At 43.9% G+C, this 16745-nt stretch overlaps 2 protein-coding genes across 2 annotated transcripts; one reads left to right on the top strand and one right to left on the bottom strand.

The window, feature by feature from the left end:
• Positions 1 to 4502: 4502 nt before the first annotated feature.
• Positions 4503 to 5264, bottom strand: LOC308302325 (uracil phosphoribosyltransferase homolog; the record flags this gene model as incomplete). Its single annotated transcript, XM_080746581.1, has 1 exon — positions 4503 to 5264. The coding sequence occupies one exon, from the start codon at positions 5262 to 5264 to the stop codon at positions 4503 to 4505; it is 762 nt and encodes a 253-aa protein (XP_080602707.1).
• Positions 5265 to 9012: 3748 nt separating this feature from the next.
• On the top strand, positions 9013 to 10182 carry LOC308302324 (ceramide synthase 2-like; the record flags this gene model as incomplete). Its single annotated transcript, XM_080746580.1, has 1 exon — positions 9013 to 10182. One exon carries the CDS (start codon positions 9013 to 9015, stop codon positions 10180 to 10182), a length of 1170 nt encoding a protein of 389 aa, XP_080602706.1.
• Between the last annotated feature and the right edge of the window lie 6563 nt (positions 10183 to 16745).

Here is a 16745-nt window from a genome sequence, read left to right as displayed (position 1 = left end):
TCTAAAAAGACACATTTTGCCACTTGTATGCATGCCCCACATTTTAGCACGGTAAACGCTATGAAACAATAGAGCGAAGCAAATGAAAACATTTTAACACTCACTTTTTCTTTTCTCTAATTACAATCTAAAATATTTAACCCTTGTTGTAAAAAAACAAAGTTGTCCTTTAACACGTTGCAAGCCGCGGCAGAACCCTCTGAACAGAGGTAGCGCCGAAGAAATAAGCCATTTATTTACAAACATGTTTTAAAAAAACAAAGCCCACATGATAACAACACGTAATGGAGTGCTCGACACAGCGTACACATTCATCCTGCAGAGGTCGGCGATCTTACTTTGGCGAGGCGGAGGGGAGATCAATTCCATTCGTTTACGTGCGGCGAAGCAGGGAAAGGAGCGATAGAGAAGCGGCGCCCGAACGTGATTGAAACCGCGATCCACGAACAGAGACAAAGACCAGCCATCTTGTTTGAGCTTCTTGTTGATTTTCAACACTGGGGAGAGGATGAGGCTCCTCCTGGCCAGCCATCCATCCAGAATGTGAGTCAACGGCGTGGCCTGCTGGATATTAGGAGTATCACACCCAGCACCAGAAAATGACTGTCAGAGCATATTAACCGTTTCAGATCGCTCCAAAAAGACACAGAGAAGAATTTCCGATGTTTTTTTTTTTTATTATTATAATTTATATCAAAAGTCCGGGAATAGACGTGTGGCTGATGAGACCCAGTAGGAAGTCCGAGGGAGTACGGCCAGGCTTAGAAGGTGTTAATGTCATACTAATGTCATATGATGTCTTCCCTGGACCCAAGCTAGTGAAAATAACAGATCTACAAGCCTGCGACACATCACATCTTTTTTTTTATTTTATTTTTTTTAATAATTTTTATCCCACAATTTTGTAACCCATTTTTTCACCCAGTGCTAATTGCCTATGTAATCCTGGGCTCTGCTCTCCCTCTGCCGCGCCTGGGGAGACAACGGACTGACCTCATGCTTCCTTCTATGCATGAGGAGTCCAAGTTGCTTCTTTTCACCTGACAGTGGAGATTTCCCTAGTTTGGACGTAGCGCGTGGAAGGAACACGTTATTCCAACCAGTTCCTTTCCCCTCCATCAGGCGCCCCGGCTGGCCAGGGGGAGGCATTATTGAGACCAGGATTACGTGCATGTTTTTGTGAGGGTATCAACCCTAGGAGACACGGGGAGAACATGCAAACTCCACACAGAAAGGCCCTATCGCCAACCCCACCTAGGGTGTGGGCGCTGGACACATCACATCTTATGAGCTTGTAGATCTGCTGCTTTGACTACTTCTTAAAGGTTTTAAAGTGTTGCCTGCAACGCTTCTACAGCTGTCTGTCTGTAAAATGGTAAATGGTAAATGGTGCATTTATATAGCGCTTTTAATCCAAAGCGCTTTACATAGATTGTGCATTACATTCACCCATTCACACACACATTCATACACCGGTGGCAGAGGAAGCCATGCAAGGCACCAACCTACTCACCGGAGGCAATTAGGGGTTCAGAGTCTTGCCCAAGGACCCTTCGACATTAACTCAGGGGGAGCCCGGATTCGAACTGGGAACCCTTCGGGGATTTATACCCTTCGTGCTCTAATACCAGTTTCTCTACCCCTGAGCTATGCCGCCCCTCTGTCTGTCTGTCTGTCTGTCTGTCTGTCTGTCTGTCTGTCTGTCTGTATGAGCACGGCTTGAACAGCTACAGCTCACGCACGCACGCAAGCACACACCAGCAACCCACACATCTTTTAAACGCCTGGGGTCCAAATAGATTTTGGGGACACTATTTGGTGTTATACGGTATGATTATGTTCCATTACAAACCACAGTATTGTTATATCACAATAGTTAACTAATAGGTCTAACTATATAGCATTATGTTACAGTGTAAACACCACAGTATATGATACACGTGGCATCTCTTCCAGACACCAGGACAGTACAGGATGGTCAACTCATTAGAACTCTTCTTTAGGCTCACAGCCAAAACAAACAAACACACTTCTACCTCCACAGTCAGGTAGAGAAACAGAGTTTGATTAACTTAAAGGGCCAGTTCACCTCTGGGACAACCAGATCTTATTGTATTGTTGTTTGGGACAAGATCAACACAATCCTTTATGTTTTGTGTTCGATCTGTGTTTTGAGATATTTTAGTGTCCTTGCTCAGGGTCCTTCTCCATTCAAAACAATGGAGGCAAAGGCAGCTCAACTTGCAAAAGTGAGAGATAAACTAAAAAGATGTCCTATCAATAAAGGCATAAAAGCCCAAAAACTAATCTTAAAAAAAGAAGGAACAGAATGGGAGGAATTCAGCCAAGTGTTGCCTGGACATGCGTCCATTTGACATCGTCAGCAGCAAAGGATTAACGCAGCCCTTACGGTCGGTGGCCTAATGCTTGTCAACATTGGAGCTACTGTAAATATGCTGTTGATGTGGATTCCATCATCATACCCCAGCGTGTGTGTGTTACGCAAACATTTATATTCTGACAGTTTCTGGCTTCTCTGAAACACAAAGATTATCACTATGTGCATGTCTGTGCGTGTGTGTGCGTGCACGTACGCCCTCATATAAGGCACGCCTGCAGAGAAGTAGGACAATCGTAATTAATCAAATTGACTTGGGACCCGGAGAGAAGAGAGAGAGAGAGAAAAAAAAGACAAAAGCGTGGGGTGAAAAAGGAGGCCATCGTCACAGCTGTTGTATGAAATGAAGTAATAAATGAAACATTAGAGTAAACAAGCAGACGGAACTGAACAAAGAATGTTTCCTAACATTCTCCCTGCAGTCTGACGTCCACTCAGAGTCCACATGCTATTTACAGCCCAGGGAACCAAGACATATAACACTGCCAAGGCCCTGCCATTCAATGTAACTACTGTACACAGCAACAGTACTAGCAGTATCAGTGTTAATTGAACTCTGAACGTGTGAAATGGATTTAGTCCATGCTATGCACGTTAACACATGACTTTTTGTTGAGAAAATAATTGGTCTTTCAATTGGACGTGATAAATAACAGTACTTGAATTAAAGGAACCGAGGCCATCGGGGCAGTCTTAAATTTAAAGGGATACTTCACTTTCAAAAAAACATTTGGTCATTTTATCGTGTAATCATGTTTTTATGAACACCCTGAACAGTTTTTAAGTAGCTTGATTCAATATTTAGACATTTGATGTAAATGTTATCAGGCCCTCCAATTAATAATTGTGTTTGGAAAAATGGAAAAAATGAAATACAACAATGAATTATTAAAAATAAATGCTCACGTATTAGGAGGGTATTATGAGTCACCATAAAAAATAATGGTTGTTTTTAATAAATCTATCATGGTTAAAATGGAGTTTGAAGTTACAATGGGTGTTTATGGGGAGAGGCCCTGGAGGGCCTGATAACATTTATATCAAATATCTAAATATTGTTTTGTTTTTTTAAGTGAAATATCCCTTTAAATGTACAGATTTTCAAGTTAGCAGCTAAAAAGACAAAGATATCATGGAGGTCGGAGAGATTTTGCCGTTTTTGTCATGCGAATCTTCGCATCAAAGCATAGCCGCGGGAAGTCATTTAAAGCAGGAGGGGCTGTCGCACGCACCTCTGCTGGGGTGAACATCTCCCAGAGGCCGTGGAACCTCCATGTCCTCCACTTCCTCATCCTCCGATGATGACAACAAATTGACAGTCACTGACTCGTGTCATGTCATTACAATTTACAATTTAGGCATTTTAGCATATCTTAATCCAGAGCAATTTACAATATAAGGTAATACATCAGTTCATCAACATCAATACATCAAATGCAAAGAAATAGTTGCAAAGTTTGAGATCCACTGCACTGTTTCAGTCATTTTAAACATCCATGCCTGTGAGCTTCCCATGTGTAATTGAGGTCTCCACTCAACACACACCAAAGTTAGGTTAAGTACCTTTTATTTAAAGATAATAATTGGAAAATGCAAATTAATGTTAATTGTGCTGCATGGCCAAAGAGACTGTTATTATGCCCACTTGTGGGATGCTGTCAGCATATGTATACAGGGCTTTTCAGATAGAGTGGACATTTTCAACATAAGAAAAAGGGGTCTGTCATTCGGTTGCTCACCACAGTCCACACTAAGGGATGGAGCTCGTTAATTTATATTGATGATTATGAGCACCTTATCGATCCTGCTTATTGAGCCCACTATTGAGGGCTTTCTAATATTTGGTGGAAAGATGTGAGACGACAAATTCTGAACAGAACTGGTATCTTTTTTTATTTGCCAGTTGTGAGAGTGTGGCTGGCCACCATCTATGAAATGACAATTCACAAAAGTAACACATATTATCATTAAAACAATCATTCATTAGTGTGTTAAGTTTTGGCTATTCAAAAATAGCGCTGCAAGCTTGGGGGTTTGAGGGGGACGAAATGTACTCAAAATGGCTTCCCACACCAAAGTGCTTGCTCCTCAGGTCATCGCAGACTTAGTCTGTGCCAAAGTACCTCTGTCCAAAATGAGCTGGAGCCACGGGGTGCACCTCCGTGGTCAGGATGGTTATGTCTGGGAACGCCTGGATGATAGACTTAGCTCCCCGCGGAGTGGAGAAGAGACTCAGGAGGATGATGTGTCTGGGCTGAACGCCGTGCTCCGTCAGCTCCCGGACGGCCTCGGTCGCGGTGCTCCCCGTGCTGAGGATGGGGTACATGAGCAGCACCTTCCTCTTGTGCACGTCCGGGGGGAACTTGGCGTAGTAGACCTTGGCCCTCTGGGTGTCCTCGTCGGTCTGGATGAGCACCTTGCCGATGCGGATGGAGCGGCAGCAGTCCCGGAGGCCCTGCTCCATGGCCTCGCCGCTCCTCATGATGCTGACCCCACAGTTGCCCCTCTCAAACTGGACCCCTTGGTAGCGGTGCCCCGTGGGCGTGGTGACGGTGCACCCCGAGTAGGGGAGCTGGTTCAGCCCCTCCTCGACCGCCAGCCTGATCAGTCGCTCGGCGCAGAACACAAAGTCCCCTCTGCTGGTCGTCTTGTCCCGGATTATCGTCTGTAGTTCCCGGATCTGGTCGTTGAGAGGGAGCAGCTTAAGCTGAGGCCCCAAAGTCTCTTGGATGGCCTCGGGCTGCATGCTGCTGATGCCACCTGCCTCGGCTTTAGACTCCACCACAGCAGGAGAGCTGAACCCAAGATGCTTCAGTGGCTGCTCCTGGCAACTGTTGATCTTCGGGCTATGACTGGGGCAGAGCATCCTGGGGTGGATCGATTTATTATTACTTGTTCAAGTTATTTGATTAAGTCTCCCAAGTTTCTTTAGATTGTGTTCAAATCAACACAGCTGTGTTGAAGAGAAGGATGCAGTCATAAAACTGCCGTGCTAAACATACAATCTCCCGTTAAAAATTGCTTAATGACATGTTGTTTATTACCTGACAATTAATTTAAAGTAATTTGTTATGATGACGTTGCTATGTCATTTCATGATGACACCATTATGTAGAATACCAATGACGCTATACGTATTGTTGCTTGAATTATGCCCATATATGGGGTTCCCTGATGTCATCAATATTAACCCCATATCTAACAGGACTACGTATGGGAATGCCCATATATGGAGGCCACATCGGCCACAAACCACACTAACAGAATCCTCAGTGCCACGTTTTACATCACAAATATAGCATGCCCATAAATGGAGACCTCTTGAAACTGTTCTGAAAAACCAGGTGTGAAGGATGCTACGCAGCGTGCTGTGAACATTGAATACTATGACGAGCAATGCAAGTCTCATTATGTTCTAAGGGATTTCAGTTCCCCTCTCTTTCATCCAAGGCACTTTACATAGATTGTGCATTACATTCACCCATTCACTAACACAGTCATACACCGATGGCGGAGGAAACTAGGGGTTCAGAGTCTTGCTCAAGGACATTTCGACAGTAAAGGTCTTTGCACACTGCTGTGTTTTTCGGGCCGAATATCGGAGTGAATTTCGGAGCGCGTGAATAAAAAAATCAACCTCACCTGTTCATCTGGTTACCATGTACGGTACAGTAGTTAACACGTCCCTGGATGTGATAACGGTGTCCTGGCACTGCACTGCGGTAATTCTTATCACGTTCCTGGACGTGTTAGGCAGATAACACATTGCCTTCCATTGAGGATTAATTCAAAAAGTTTTCATACTAACTGTGACCTGACAGTCGCAATAATCTACAGCCCACCGAAGGTGGCACTACCGTTTGCAGAGTGGACAGTTTGTTATCACAGTGCTGGGCGGGGGTCTCAGCTTCAATCATTCATGTAGGGAAACCTCTTCTCCTGACCCCCCCTTGCCTCCAGGCATGTTTTTCCACTCTCCTCCTACTTTTATTTGGACTTTATGCTTCCAGCTTTCATTCTCCAACTTGGTGGCACTTTAATACAGAAGCAATCTCTGGGTGCAAACCCCCATGTATGATTAGTCACTTCTAAGTGAATTTATTTGTGAACCCACAAATCATACATATGGAGGAGGAAGGATTAATGCAAATGCGTCATTTGACCTACATTTGCCTTCGTCCCCTAGAGCAGTTAGAGACGATTTCAATTTCCTCCTGTTTGGATATTTACATCAATTTCACAATTATTTGTTGTGCAGAGATAAAGGGGGGTTGGGAGTGGGGTTATGTGTGTGTTAAACTCATCCGTAACGGGGCTTCATCTGTGTGTTGTTACTTCAAACAACGTGCCACACACACATTCAACATTTATAAGAGGCTTTATTGTCACTCGGTACTGTATGAGAACAAAGTGAACAGCAAAAGCCAACTTTTACCAAGGCTTTTATGTTGAGTGTTTTATTAGATTCATGGACCGAAATTCATAGACACAATGGATCACAATGGAAACAAGCCCCTGGCGGCTTTTTGTGTTATCCTTTTCACTTAACTTTTTTTTTGAGCGGTGGTAGACCGCTCCTATACGTGGCTGTGTGTGTGTGTCTGTAGCCTTTTTCCTCAGCGTTTTGCCAAAGCAAAATGTGTGTACGTAGCATCATGTTTGTCTAGTGATGTCATATGTCGTATGTCAAAACGTGTGTGTGTAGCGTGTAGCATAGCCTGTACATCCTAGACTCAAATCCTAGTCTGAGGACGTTATGCAAGCATGACCACCGCTCACTTCACATTGGGTGTAATTTTTTTAACAACAATTGCATCAGTCACCCGGTCCTGTAGGTTCACACTCTATAACATCCGGAGAATCAGAGTACTACTGTAACTCTCCTCACTGGCCTCCCAGCATCTCCAATTAATCCAAAATGCTGTGGCACGATTAGTCTTCAACCAGCCAAAATTCTCCCATGTCTCCCCCCTTCTCCACTCCCTCCACTGTCCCGCACAGAATACAAAACACTGATACTGGCTTTCAAAGCAGCCAAAGGTACGGCACATCCATACCTCCAAAGCCTGATCAACCCTTACAACCCCACTAAATTGTAAATTGTGAATTCAGTTTTAATGGGCTCGGGTTTCAAGCTCCATCTAGTGTTGATTGTGTCGACTAAAACGATGGAAAATGATAGTTGACTGCCTTTATGGCGAAATAAAAAACAATAGAAACTGAATATACTGACATTTTAGTCAACAAATAAAAACTTGGACTAGTGGAGCAGAGATCCAAGAGGCGTTGTGAGCTTGTAGCATGTGCGCACCCAAAAAAAGTGTAAAATCACCCATTGCGACGCCATCAAGGCCCGCCAAAATATATTTTTTGTCGACAAAATCAACTTTGTCGACTAAAGTCACACACCAAACACTGTTAGATCGCGCACCACAGCGTGCACGCCTGATTTGTGTTCTGCGTGTTTTGTTCACTGCCATCTTCAAAACCAAAGCGCTGACACCCACAAACAACAAAGAGGCTGACAGATGAAGCCATGAGACTAGTGTTGATTTTGACAGCAAATTGTGATTTAGTTTTAGTAATATAGTCTTTCGAATAAAATGTAATTTTGTTTGAGATTTTAATCGTCTGAAATGTTCAGGTTTTAGTCAAATTTGAGTCAAGTAAATACCACAAGATTTTAGTGGGCTAAATCTACAGGTGATTTATTGACCCGATACCTAGTGAGCTTGTAGATCTGCTATTTTCGGAGCACAACACCTGAGCACAACCAAACCTAAAATGACTTGTCATTTGTCAAAATGACTTGCCTAAACAGTTTAGGACTAGTTTTATTTGTTGAAAAAATTGTCAATATATATTTTTGGTTTTAGGCATCATAGCATAGATATAAAAAATGCAGTCAGAAACATATTTTGCCACCTGAGCGAATACAAATACACAAACAAGAAACAGTAACATACACAGAGGCGTCAATTGGGTATGGTAAGGTATGGCAGCTGCCATACCTTGGCTACAGGGAAAAAATAAAAAATAAATTCATCATGCCTGTTGCTAAGGTATGGCAACATGACTGTCTTGCACGTGCGCCAAACATTAGTTTTTGCTGAACTGACGCCACTGAACATACAGTTCGAAATACATAACATTACATAAAACAGTAAAAATCACACCCAATGTGAAGTGAGCGGTGGTCGCGCTTGCATCTTCAGACTAGGATTTGAGTCTAGGATGTACAGGCTATGCTACAGACACACGCACAGCCACTCTATGGAGCGGTTTACCACCGCTCAAAAACATATGGATATCTCTGCTCTGTGTCCGTCTGCCCGTGTCCCTTTTATGCCCATATATGGATGGAAATCCCCATGACGTCATCAGTATATGCCCATATGGACATATACCGCATCAGGCCTGTTGAACACAAATCTGGTATTAGAGAAGTCAACGTGGGGGACATTAACAGGTAAACAAGTGGTCGTCAATCCCGTTTCATACAGAGATTTGCATGAAGACTCACACGGTTTCCGAAGAGGAGGAATTGAAATCAGTGGCAGCAGGTATAGTGGAAGGAGAGGCGTCCTACCTGCATGAACCACTACATAGAGAGCATGTTGTCACGTCTCAGTGAGTTCCTCTGGCAGGACTGGATATGGTTTCCTCCCGGGATTGGCTGGGCTGACCTTCAGGACCATGATGGCAAGGTGTTTCCTAAAGCGGGAGACCTGTGGGCCACCATCCCCATCACTTTGTGTTTCCTGGTCAGCAGGCAGATATTTGAGAGGACGGTTGCTCTTCCACTTGCTATTCTACTCGGGGTGAAGGACAAACAGCGTGCCAGACTAATCCCAAATCCCACTCTGGAGTCCTCGTATTTAAACTCTTCGAAACATCCCTCTCAGAGCCGTTTGGAGAGCCTGAGCAAGCAGACGGGCTGGTCAGAACGACAGGTCCAGAGATGGTTCAGGAGACGGAGAAACCACGACCGACCAAGCAAACTCAAGAAGTTCCGTGAAGCCAGTTGGAGATTTACATGTTACCTTGTTGCTTTCTTTGCTGGCCTGGCAGTACTTGTTGATAAACCTTGGCTCCATGACATGACATTGTTTTGGGAAGACTTTCCTAGAATGCCACTGATTACTTCCCAATACTGGTATTACATGCTTGAGCTGGGATTCTATATGTCACTGGCGTTCAGTGTGGCGACAGATGTAAAACGCAAAGATTTCAAGGAACAGATAGTTCACCATGTAGCCGCTATTGCCCTCATCGGCTTCTCCTGGTTGGTGAACTATCTGCGGGCAGGGACCTTAATCATGCTGGTGCACGATGCGTCCGACTATCTCATGGAATCAGCCAAGATGTTCAACTACGCGGGCTGGACAAAAACCTGCGACCTGTTATTCGCCTTGTTCGCGGTCGCCTTCATCGTCACGCGCCTCGTGATCCTCCCATTCTGGATCATCTACATGACACTGGTGTACCCCCTGACCCTGTACCCGCCCTTCTTCGGTTTCTACTTCTTCAACGGCCTGCTGGTCCTGCTGCTGTTTCTGCACGTGTTCTGGTCCGTTCTGATCCTGCGCATGGTCATCAAGTTCCTCTCAGGAAGCAGCCTTGAAGACGAAAGGAGTGACAAAGACGAGACAGAGTCTGAAGATGACACTGGGGACAAGACGGAAGCCTCTGAAGATGGCAGCGTACGAAACGACCGTTTTGAAGCTTTGAAGCACGCCCTCCAACGGGGAGGACATCTCCATTCCGTAGATCACGTGGATTAATGCGAGGGAGGGGCTGGGAGTCTGTGATGAAGCCATGCACAGCCTAGAGCTAGGTTTGGGATCTGGAACCGGAGGAACCGGATCTAACATTGAGGAACCGACATCGGTTTCATCACATTTGGAATCATTCCGTGACCGGTTATATGCACTGGTATGTGGACCTCATGTGGACCTCACGTCTGCTAAACAATCACAATACCGGTGGGTCCCCAATTTCACCACCATAGCTCAGAGAGGGTACAAAGACTCTCATTGTTTGAACCTTCTGTATGAAAAAATGACTGGGAAATCTCGCTCCTTCGATGTGTCATTCTCTCTACAACGCGTCGGCAGGTTAGCTACTCCTAGCCTGGTTAATAAACCAGACCGCACAACACCCCCCCGTGGTGTAGTGTGGTCTGGAGCCTCACAATTGAGAATCCATTTCCACCAGCCACCAGAAAGGGTGACAGGCATCAAAGAGGTAGTTGTGTTTGATGTTTCATTGATTAGAGAGAACACTAACGAGCTATTGACACTTGTATGGCTCAATCAATTACTGCGGTTTACAACCCCTTTGAAGTTCAAAGGGAGCAATTAAGAGCAAGTCACCTTGACATTTTTTTTAATCGCCCCTAACATCACGTCAATAGGCTTTAGCCCGCCCCCAAGAAAAATAATCTCTCCCCGAAATTCCAGACTCTCTTCCCAAAACGAAGTGTGTGATAGAGTCTGGTTTATTAACCAGGCAAACTCACCCCGCGTCACGGTTACTGGGTTAGGGTTTGGGTTAGGTTTAGGGGTTACATGTCTCCATTCTGACATGTCTCCTTTCCGAGATACGTTGGGGCATAGCGTCGAAAGAATGGACTGTCAAACAGATGCTATGTAGCAATATCGACATGCACGCTCCCCAAAATTAGGTAGTAGTTTTCTCCCCCTCTTGGCCCAGCAGAGTAAGCTGCACCTCGTCCCTCGCTGCTGCAGCGGTTCCATTGTCTTCTAAATGTGAATTAGCATTTCAATGCCACTCAAATCTACTGTAGCTGGCTAAAGTTCACATGATACAAAGATATCTAGGCAGCCAAGGCAGGCATATTAACAAAGGGTTAGGGTTAGGGTCGCGCCCATCACAACTACTATCGCATTGCATACTGTAATATTAACAGGCTTACATAAGACAACGTCTTGTCACCTCCATTGTTTGTCGTCTTATGAGCACTGAGCAGTCCTTTCTCCCCCGGTCCCCCCCTCTCGTCACGTGATATGCTTGTCTGTGGAGTGATCCAGAGCCTTGTATTCAGAGAGAGACGTGCAAACTCCGTTCACTTCATGGGGCCAGGTCAGATTTCTGACCCCGCATTGGCAGAACTCTGTCTCTATATAATACAAGGCTCTGGAGTGAGCTGCTTTGAACAGCCTGCCTGCCAGCTCGGGGCAGAGCTGAGCAGTGGAAATGTCTTATTTTTTCTCTGTAACGTCACCATTAGAGTATGGCTATTGAGTTCAATGGGGGAGTGGTGCTAGCTTGAGGATTGGTCAAGCTTCACATGACAATCTGGCTATCCAGACAATAAATAGGCAACCACACTTGCAATTTCTAATTGCATTTTTCTAGTTAGTGGCCAAGCCCTGAAAGGGCGTAGCCACTATTGTATTTGTACTTTGTCTTCTTCCGCCACTTTTCGCAACGGTGCAGTTCCTTTTTACGAAACTTGGCAATATGCCAAACGGCAAAAACACGAAACTCACAACGATTGGCCAAAGGGTGGCGCTGTAGTAAGCCTTTGAAAGTGCAAACTTTGAAGGTATGGCAAACTTTTGAAGGTATAGCTCATGTCCTGTTTGACCTGAGGGTAAAGTCAGAAGAAGAGAGAAGAAAGTCTACTCCCAGCAGTGATGGGCAGGCTACTTGGAAAATTTAGTAACACTAGCTACACTACTAGTTACTCTTAATTAAATATAGCTCAACTACACTACAAGCTATCCCCAGAGAAATGTAACAAGTTACACTAAAAGCTACAGGGCAAAAGTAGCCAGGTAAATCGACAACATTGTTTTTTTTTTTTTTTTTTTTTTTTTTACAGCCTTGATGAAGAACAACTTTCCACCAAACAAATGGGTCGGCCAAAACATTTTCATTTCAATTGTTTATTATAAAACAAACTGGAAGTAGCAGGCCACCATGTATGGCCTGTTAATGCTGCTGGTGTGACACATCAAGTGAGGTGTGAGTTAATATTTGCCAGACCCATGAAATGGGTAGGCCTACATAAGCAAATGTCGGTCTGTCCGGGTTTTCTATATAAAGGGTATATATGATGATGACATGATGATGACATGCCTACAAAAGGCATGATGTCATAAATGATGATGACAGACAGGGGGTCTGGCACAACCAGGTTGACCTGGTCTAGTTTACATAGATGCTTAGTATACAACACTGCATATTCTCTATAAATGGTTCAAAATTTAAATTCCAATTTCCAGCCATCTGGTACACCTCTCATTCCAAATCATCACATTCCCACACTGCATGTGACTGCCCTCTAGCGTCTGTTCTGAAGTAAGCCATACATACTACTTCTATAGCAACCTAAGACATTACAATGTAAAGTAGCCTATTTATACTGTATAGAATTTCCATGGCATCACATTTTAAGATATATCATATTGTCTGTGGTATAGTCAATACAATGCAGGCATAAGAAGGGTTGGATTAGTTAAAAAAAGGATTCCTGGCTAATAAGCAGTGCATGCCTTAATACATTACAATTGCCCTCTGTAATAATATTAACTAGAAAAGATGCAATTGGAAATTACAAGTGTGGTTGCTGACGGTTGCTGACAGTAAGCTAACTGTCATGTGAAGCTCGACCAATTGATTCCCTATTGATTCCCACTCCCATTGATTCCCAACTGATTCCCACTCCCATTGATTCCCTATTGATTCCCTATCCCTGACAGATGTCTGTCTGTTCCAGACAGACAGACAGACAGGCGGCGGAAAGGTTACCTTAGAAATAAAGTTTCCCCAGGACTATAATGTGTTGCCCTGTTGCCGTGACACGAATCACACTTACAAACATCTCTGTATCTGTATCTGTAGTGCTTGTCCCTATTTGAGCGGTTCTTACCATTCTGTCCTTGTCCCCTTTATGGTAATCAATATTAAGCTCATATCTTGGAATGCCCGTGCATACAGATGTGCCATTTCAAAACCTCACACGTCCTGCCATTAGCAAGACAGTAGGTTTTCAGGGGTTTTGCAGAACATTGAGCTTGTAGATCAGCTATTTTTGCTATTTGTATGATCTTCTCTGACTTCTAAGTTTAAATCTACCTATGCTGCTACCTATGATTCTGCTTTTCAATGGGAATGGAGTGGTTTCTTGCCATTTGTGAGTTTCTGCAAAAATAGGCTCCATTCTCCATAAAAAATTTGAAAGGCAAAACAACAAGAAACCTGTGGAAAAAATGCATTCAGTAAATACTGAAGTGTGTCAGTCTCATGTGGTGATAAATTAAATTGTGTAGCGTATCTCTTAGCAAAATGCACCCATGCGTGTCCAAATGAAGCTGGTCGATTTTCCATATGGCCCAAGTGCGTGCCACCAAAACAGTGGGAGGAGTAGCGCGGAAAAATAAAGTTTATCTACATGGATGGATGGAAGGAATAAAGTCGTACAAGTACTATAGTCTGTCCCCCCCCCCCCCCCCTCCCCCCTTTAAACACTCAAGAAGAACCGAATACGCTAACCTTTGTCTCTGTGTTCTCATTGTATACTGTATATAAAAAAGGCAGAGATGCCGTCTTGGTGCTCCATGAACCCTTTTCTTTTTTTAATATCTGTGCAATTCATTTCAGCCCATTTGAGAGAGAGAGAGAGAGAGAGAGAGAGAGAGAGAGAGAGAGAGAGAGAGAGAGACACAGAGAGGAGAGAGCCTGCCCATCATTGTTTAATTGTGTCACAAAGTGGAACAGAGTGCCAGTGTGACCTTGTGCTGTTTCAAATCATTCCTACTTTTGAAAATGAGCCACGGTTTACAGTGTCACATACACGTCTTAATTTGAAACCTCTTTTTTATTTTTACATCACCCATATGCACCCAGTATGCAAACTAGAGCAGAGCAGGTTTACAGGGTGAGATTCACAATTTATTCTGAAACTTTTTACGTTATAATTATTCTTTTTCTTTTTAACAACAGCCATTAAAATATAGGCTGCGAGCATGCATGTTCTCTTTATGTTTGAGACAGCATGGGCCTTACTTTGGATCAAAGGATCACTGCAGGGGGCAGAGTGCCTTCCACAGTTCCAGAATTCCACAGTTCCGCCAGTCCTGTTTCACCAGTCGCGCCAATGAACTGCAGTGGCGGATAAGGTATCTAGCTTTTCATATCTGTGGTCACCAGTGCCCCACCCAGTGCATGGGCAGTGGGGTTGGCGAAAGGGCCTTTCTGACGGTGGAGTTTGCATGTTCTCCCCGTGTCCTCTAGGGTAGGTGTAGGTACCCTCACAAAAAGCAGAATTCCGCAAGCCTTGATGTTCTATCTCCCTGAATACAGAGCTTCATTGATCAGCTCATTTGCATAACCCCCTCTGCTCGGCAGTGGTGGAAAAAGTACTTAAGTAAAAAAGTATCAATACTGCAATGTAGAATGTAGAAAATTCTGAGGAGGTGCTGCTAAATAGCAGATCTGCAAGCTCACAACACGCAACACAACGTGCTGCGAGCTTGTAGATAAGCTGTTTTCACTCTTTGCAGAAAGGTTGACCATATTGTCCATGATGGCAGCTGACTAGAGGCCAGCGCTGAAACAGGTGGATTTAAGGTTTTATGTGTGAGCAGCACTCCCCCGTCAATATGCCTGATGAAGCTGAGAGAACAGCACACAACATGAACATATGGGTATGTTTACACCCTGATCAGGACTGAATTGTGTCACAACGTGAACATATGGGTGTTCTGTTTACACCTCGATATCGGGACAGATTTTTGTCAGGTGAAATTAACATCAAGTTTATTCAGCAACCTCGATGTTATTAGATTGTAGATACTTTGAAAACACCACCAATTTTGACAGCACATCTTGATTTAGTTTTAGTCATAGTCTTTTGAATAAAAGCAGGAGTTGTGTCCGTGTGCTCGGTAGTAAGGCAGATCATTTTCCGATGTGGGTGCACTTTGTCACCTATCCTGTTTGTCATATATTCATGGACAGGATCTCGAGGCAAAGTCGTGGCGGAGGGGGGATACGGCTCGGTGACCTAAGGGTTGCTTCACTACTTTTTGCGGATGATGTGGTCCTGATGGCATTAAAGCTATTATATAAACTCCAGGTAAGTCTAATTTACCAAACAATTTTTTGAGGCGGACGGCATGCCCATGTTGAATTTTGTTGTTAATCCTGCTGCATTTAACTGTATTGTATTGTCAGAGTTATTATGCACTTAAATATACATTGTTAATGTTGCAGAGATTGATTGATTGATTGATTGATTGATTGATTGATTGATTGATTGATTGATTGAATACGTTACTAGTCAAAACGATGAAATGCCCTGATGTACAGTAAAACATTTAGGCAAATGGGATAACACAAAAAAGTCCTGCATGGGGACTTGTTTCCAGATAATAATAATAATAATAATAATAACTTTATTTATATAGCACTTTTCAAAACATAAGTTACAAAGTGCTGAACAACAATAAAAATGAAGCATACAGGAGAAAAACAATAAGAACCATAGAAACTAAACAATTAAGAGCAGGCAATAAAAGCACACAACATAAAATCAAAAAACTAAGGCAATTTAAGCAATAAAAATACACAGGCAATGAGGACACACAACACAATTAAGGCAAATGAGGTGATCTAGGGGAAGGCTTTTCTGAACAGGTGAGTCTTTAAAAGTGATTTAAAAGATGCCAAGGAATCAGCTTTCCTGATTGCCACGGGTAGGGCGTTCCATAGCTTAGATAAGCTATGCACAACAAGTTAGGAAACTTTGGTCAATTATATCTCCCCTTTAATATTACCAATTGGTGTTATGTTTAATTTCTTATACCTTTACAACAAGGTACAGCCTGTAAGCATCGGGCACTCGAGGAATGAGCAGCACTACTAAATGTGTGGGTAGCGCCCCCAAAAATGTGCCAAAATGGCCTGCAGTACTGTTCTGCTGGCATTCACTCTAAGTGGCCTGCAATACTGTTCTGCTGGCATTCACTCTTGTTTTGGGCTTCCCTGGCACTGAGTTTAAAATGAACAGAGTGTAAAAATGCACGCATGCATCACGCATGCACGTCGCACGCACGCACGCACACGCGAACACACACACACACACACACACACACACACACACACACACACACACACACACACACACACACACACCGATGGCGGATGAAGACACCGTGCAAGGCACCGACCTAATGAGCAGTTAACCGTTCAGTGTCTTGCTCAAGGACACTCGGACATTAACACGGCGGGAGGCCGCGCTCTACCTCCTCCTGAGCCCCTGCCGCCGCCCTGGTAGCAGGTCCTGTGAGTAAAACCCACTATTTGGGAGCCCGCG

The sequence above is a fragment of the Nannobrachium achirus genome (assembly GCF_963921795.1).
Source record: "Nannobrachium achirus genome assembly, chromosome: 17".
Classification (NCBI taxonomy): domain Eukaryota; kingdom Metazoa; phylum Chordata; class Actinopteri; order Myctophiformes; family Myctophidae; genus Nannobrachium; species Nannobrachium achirus.
Note: the sequence above shows the minus strand (reverse complement) of the source record. Positions and strands in the feature narration are given on the sequence as shown.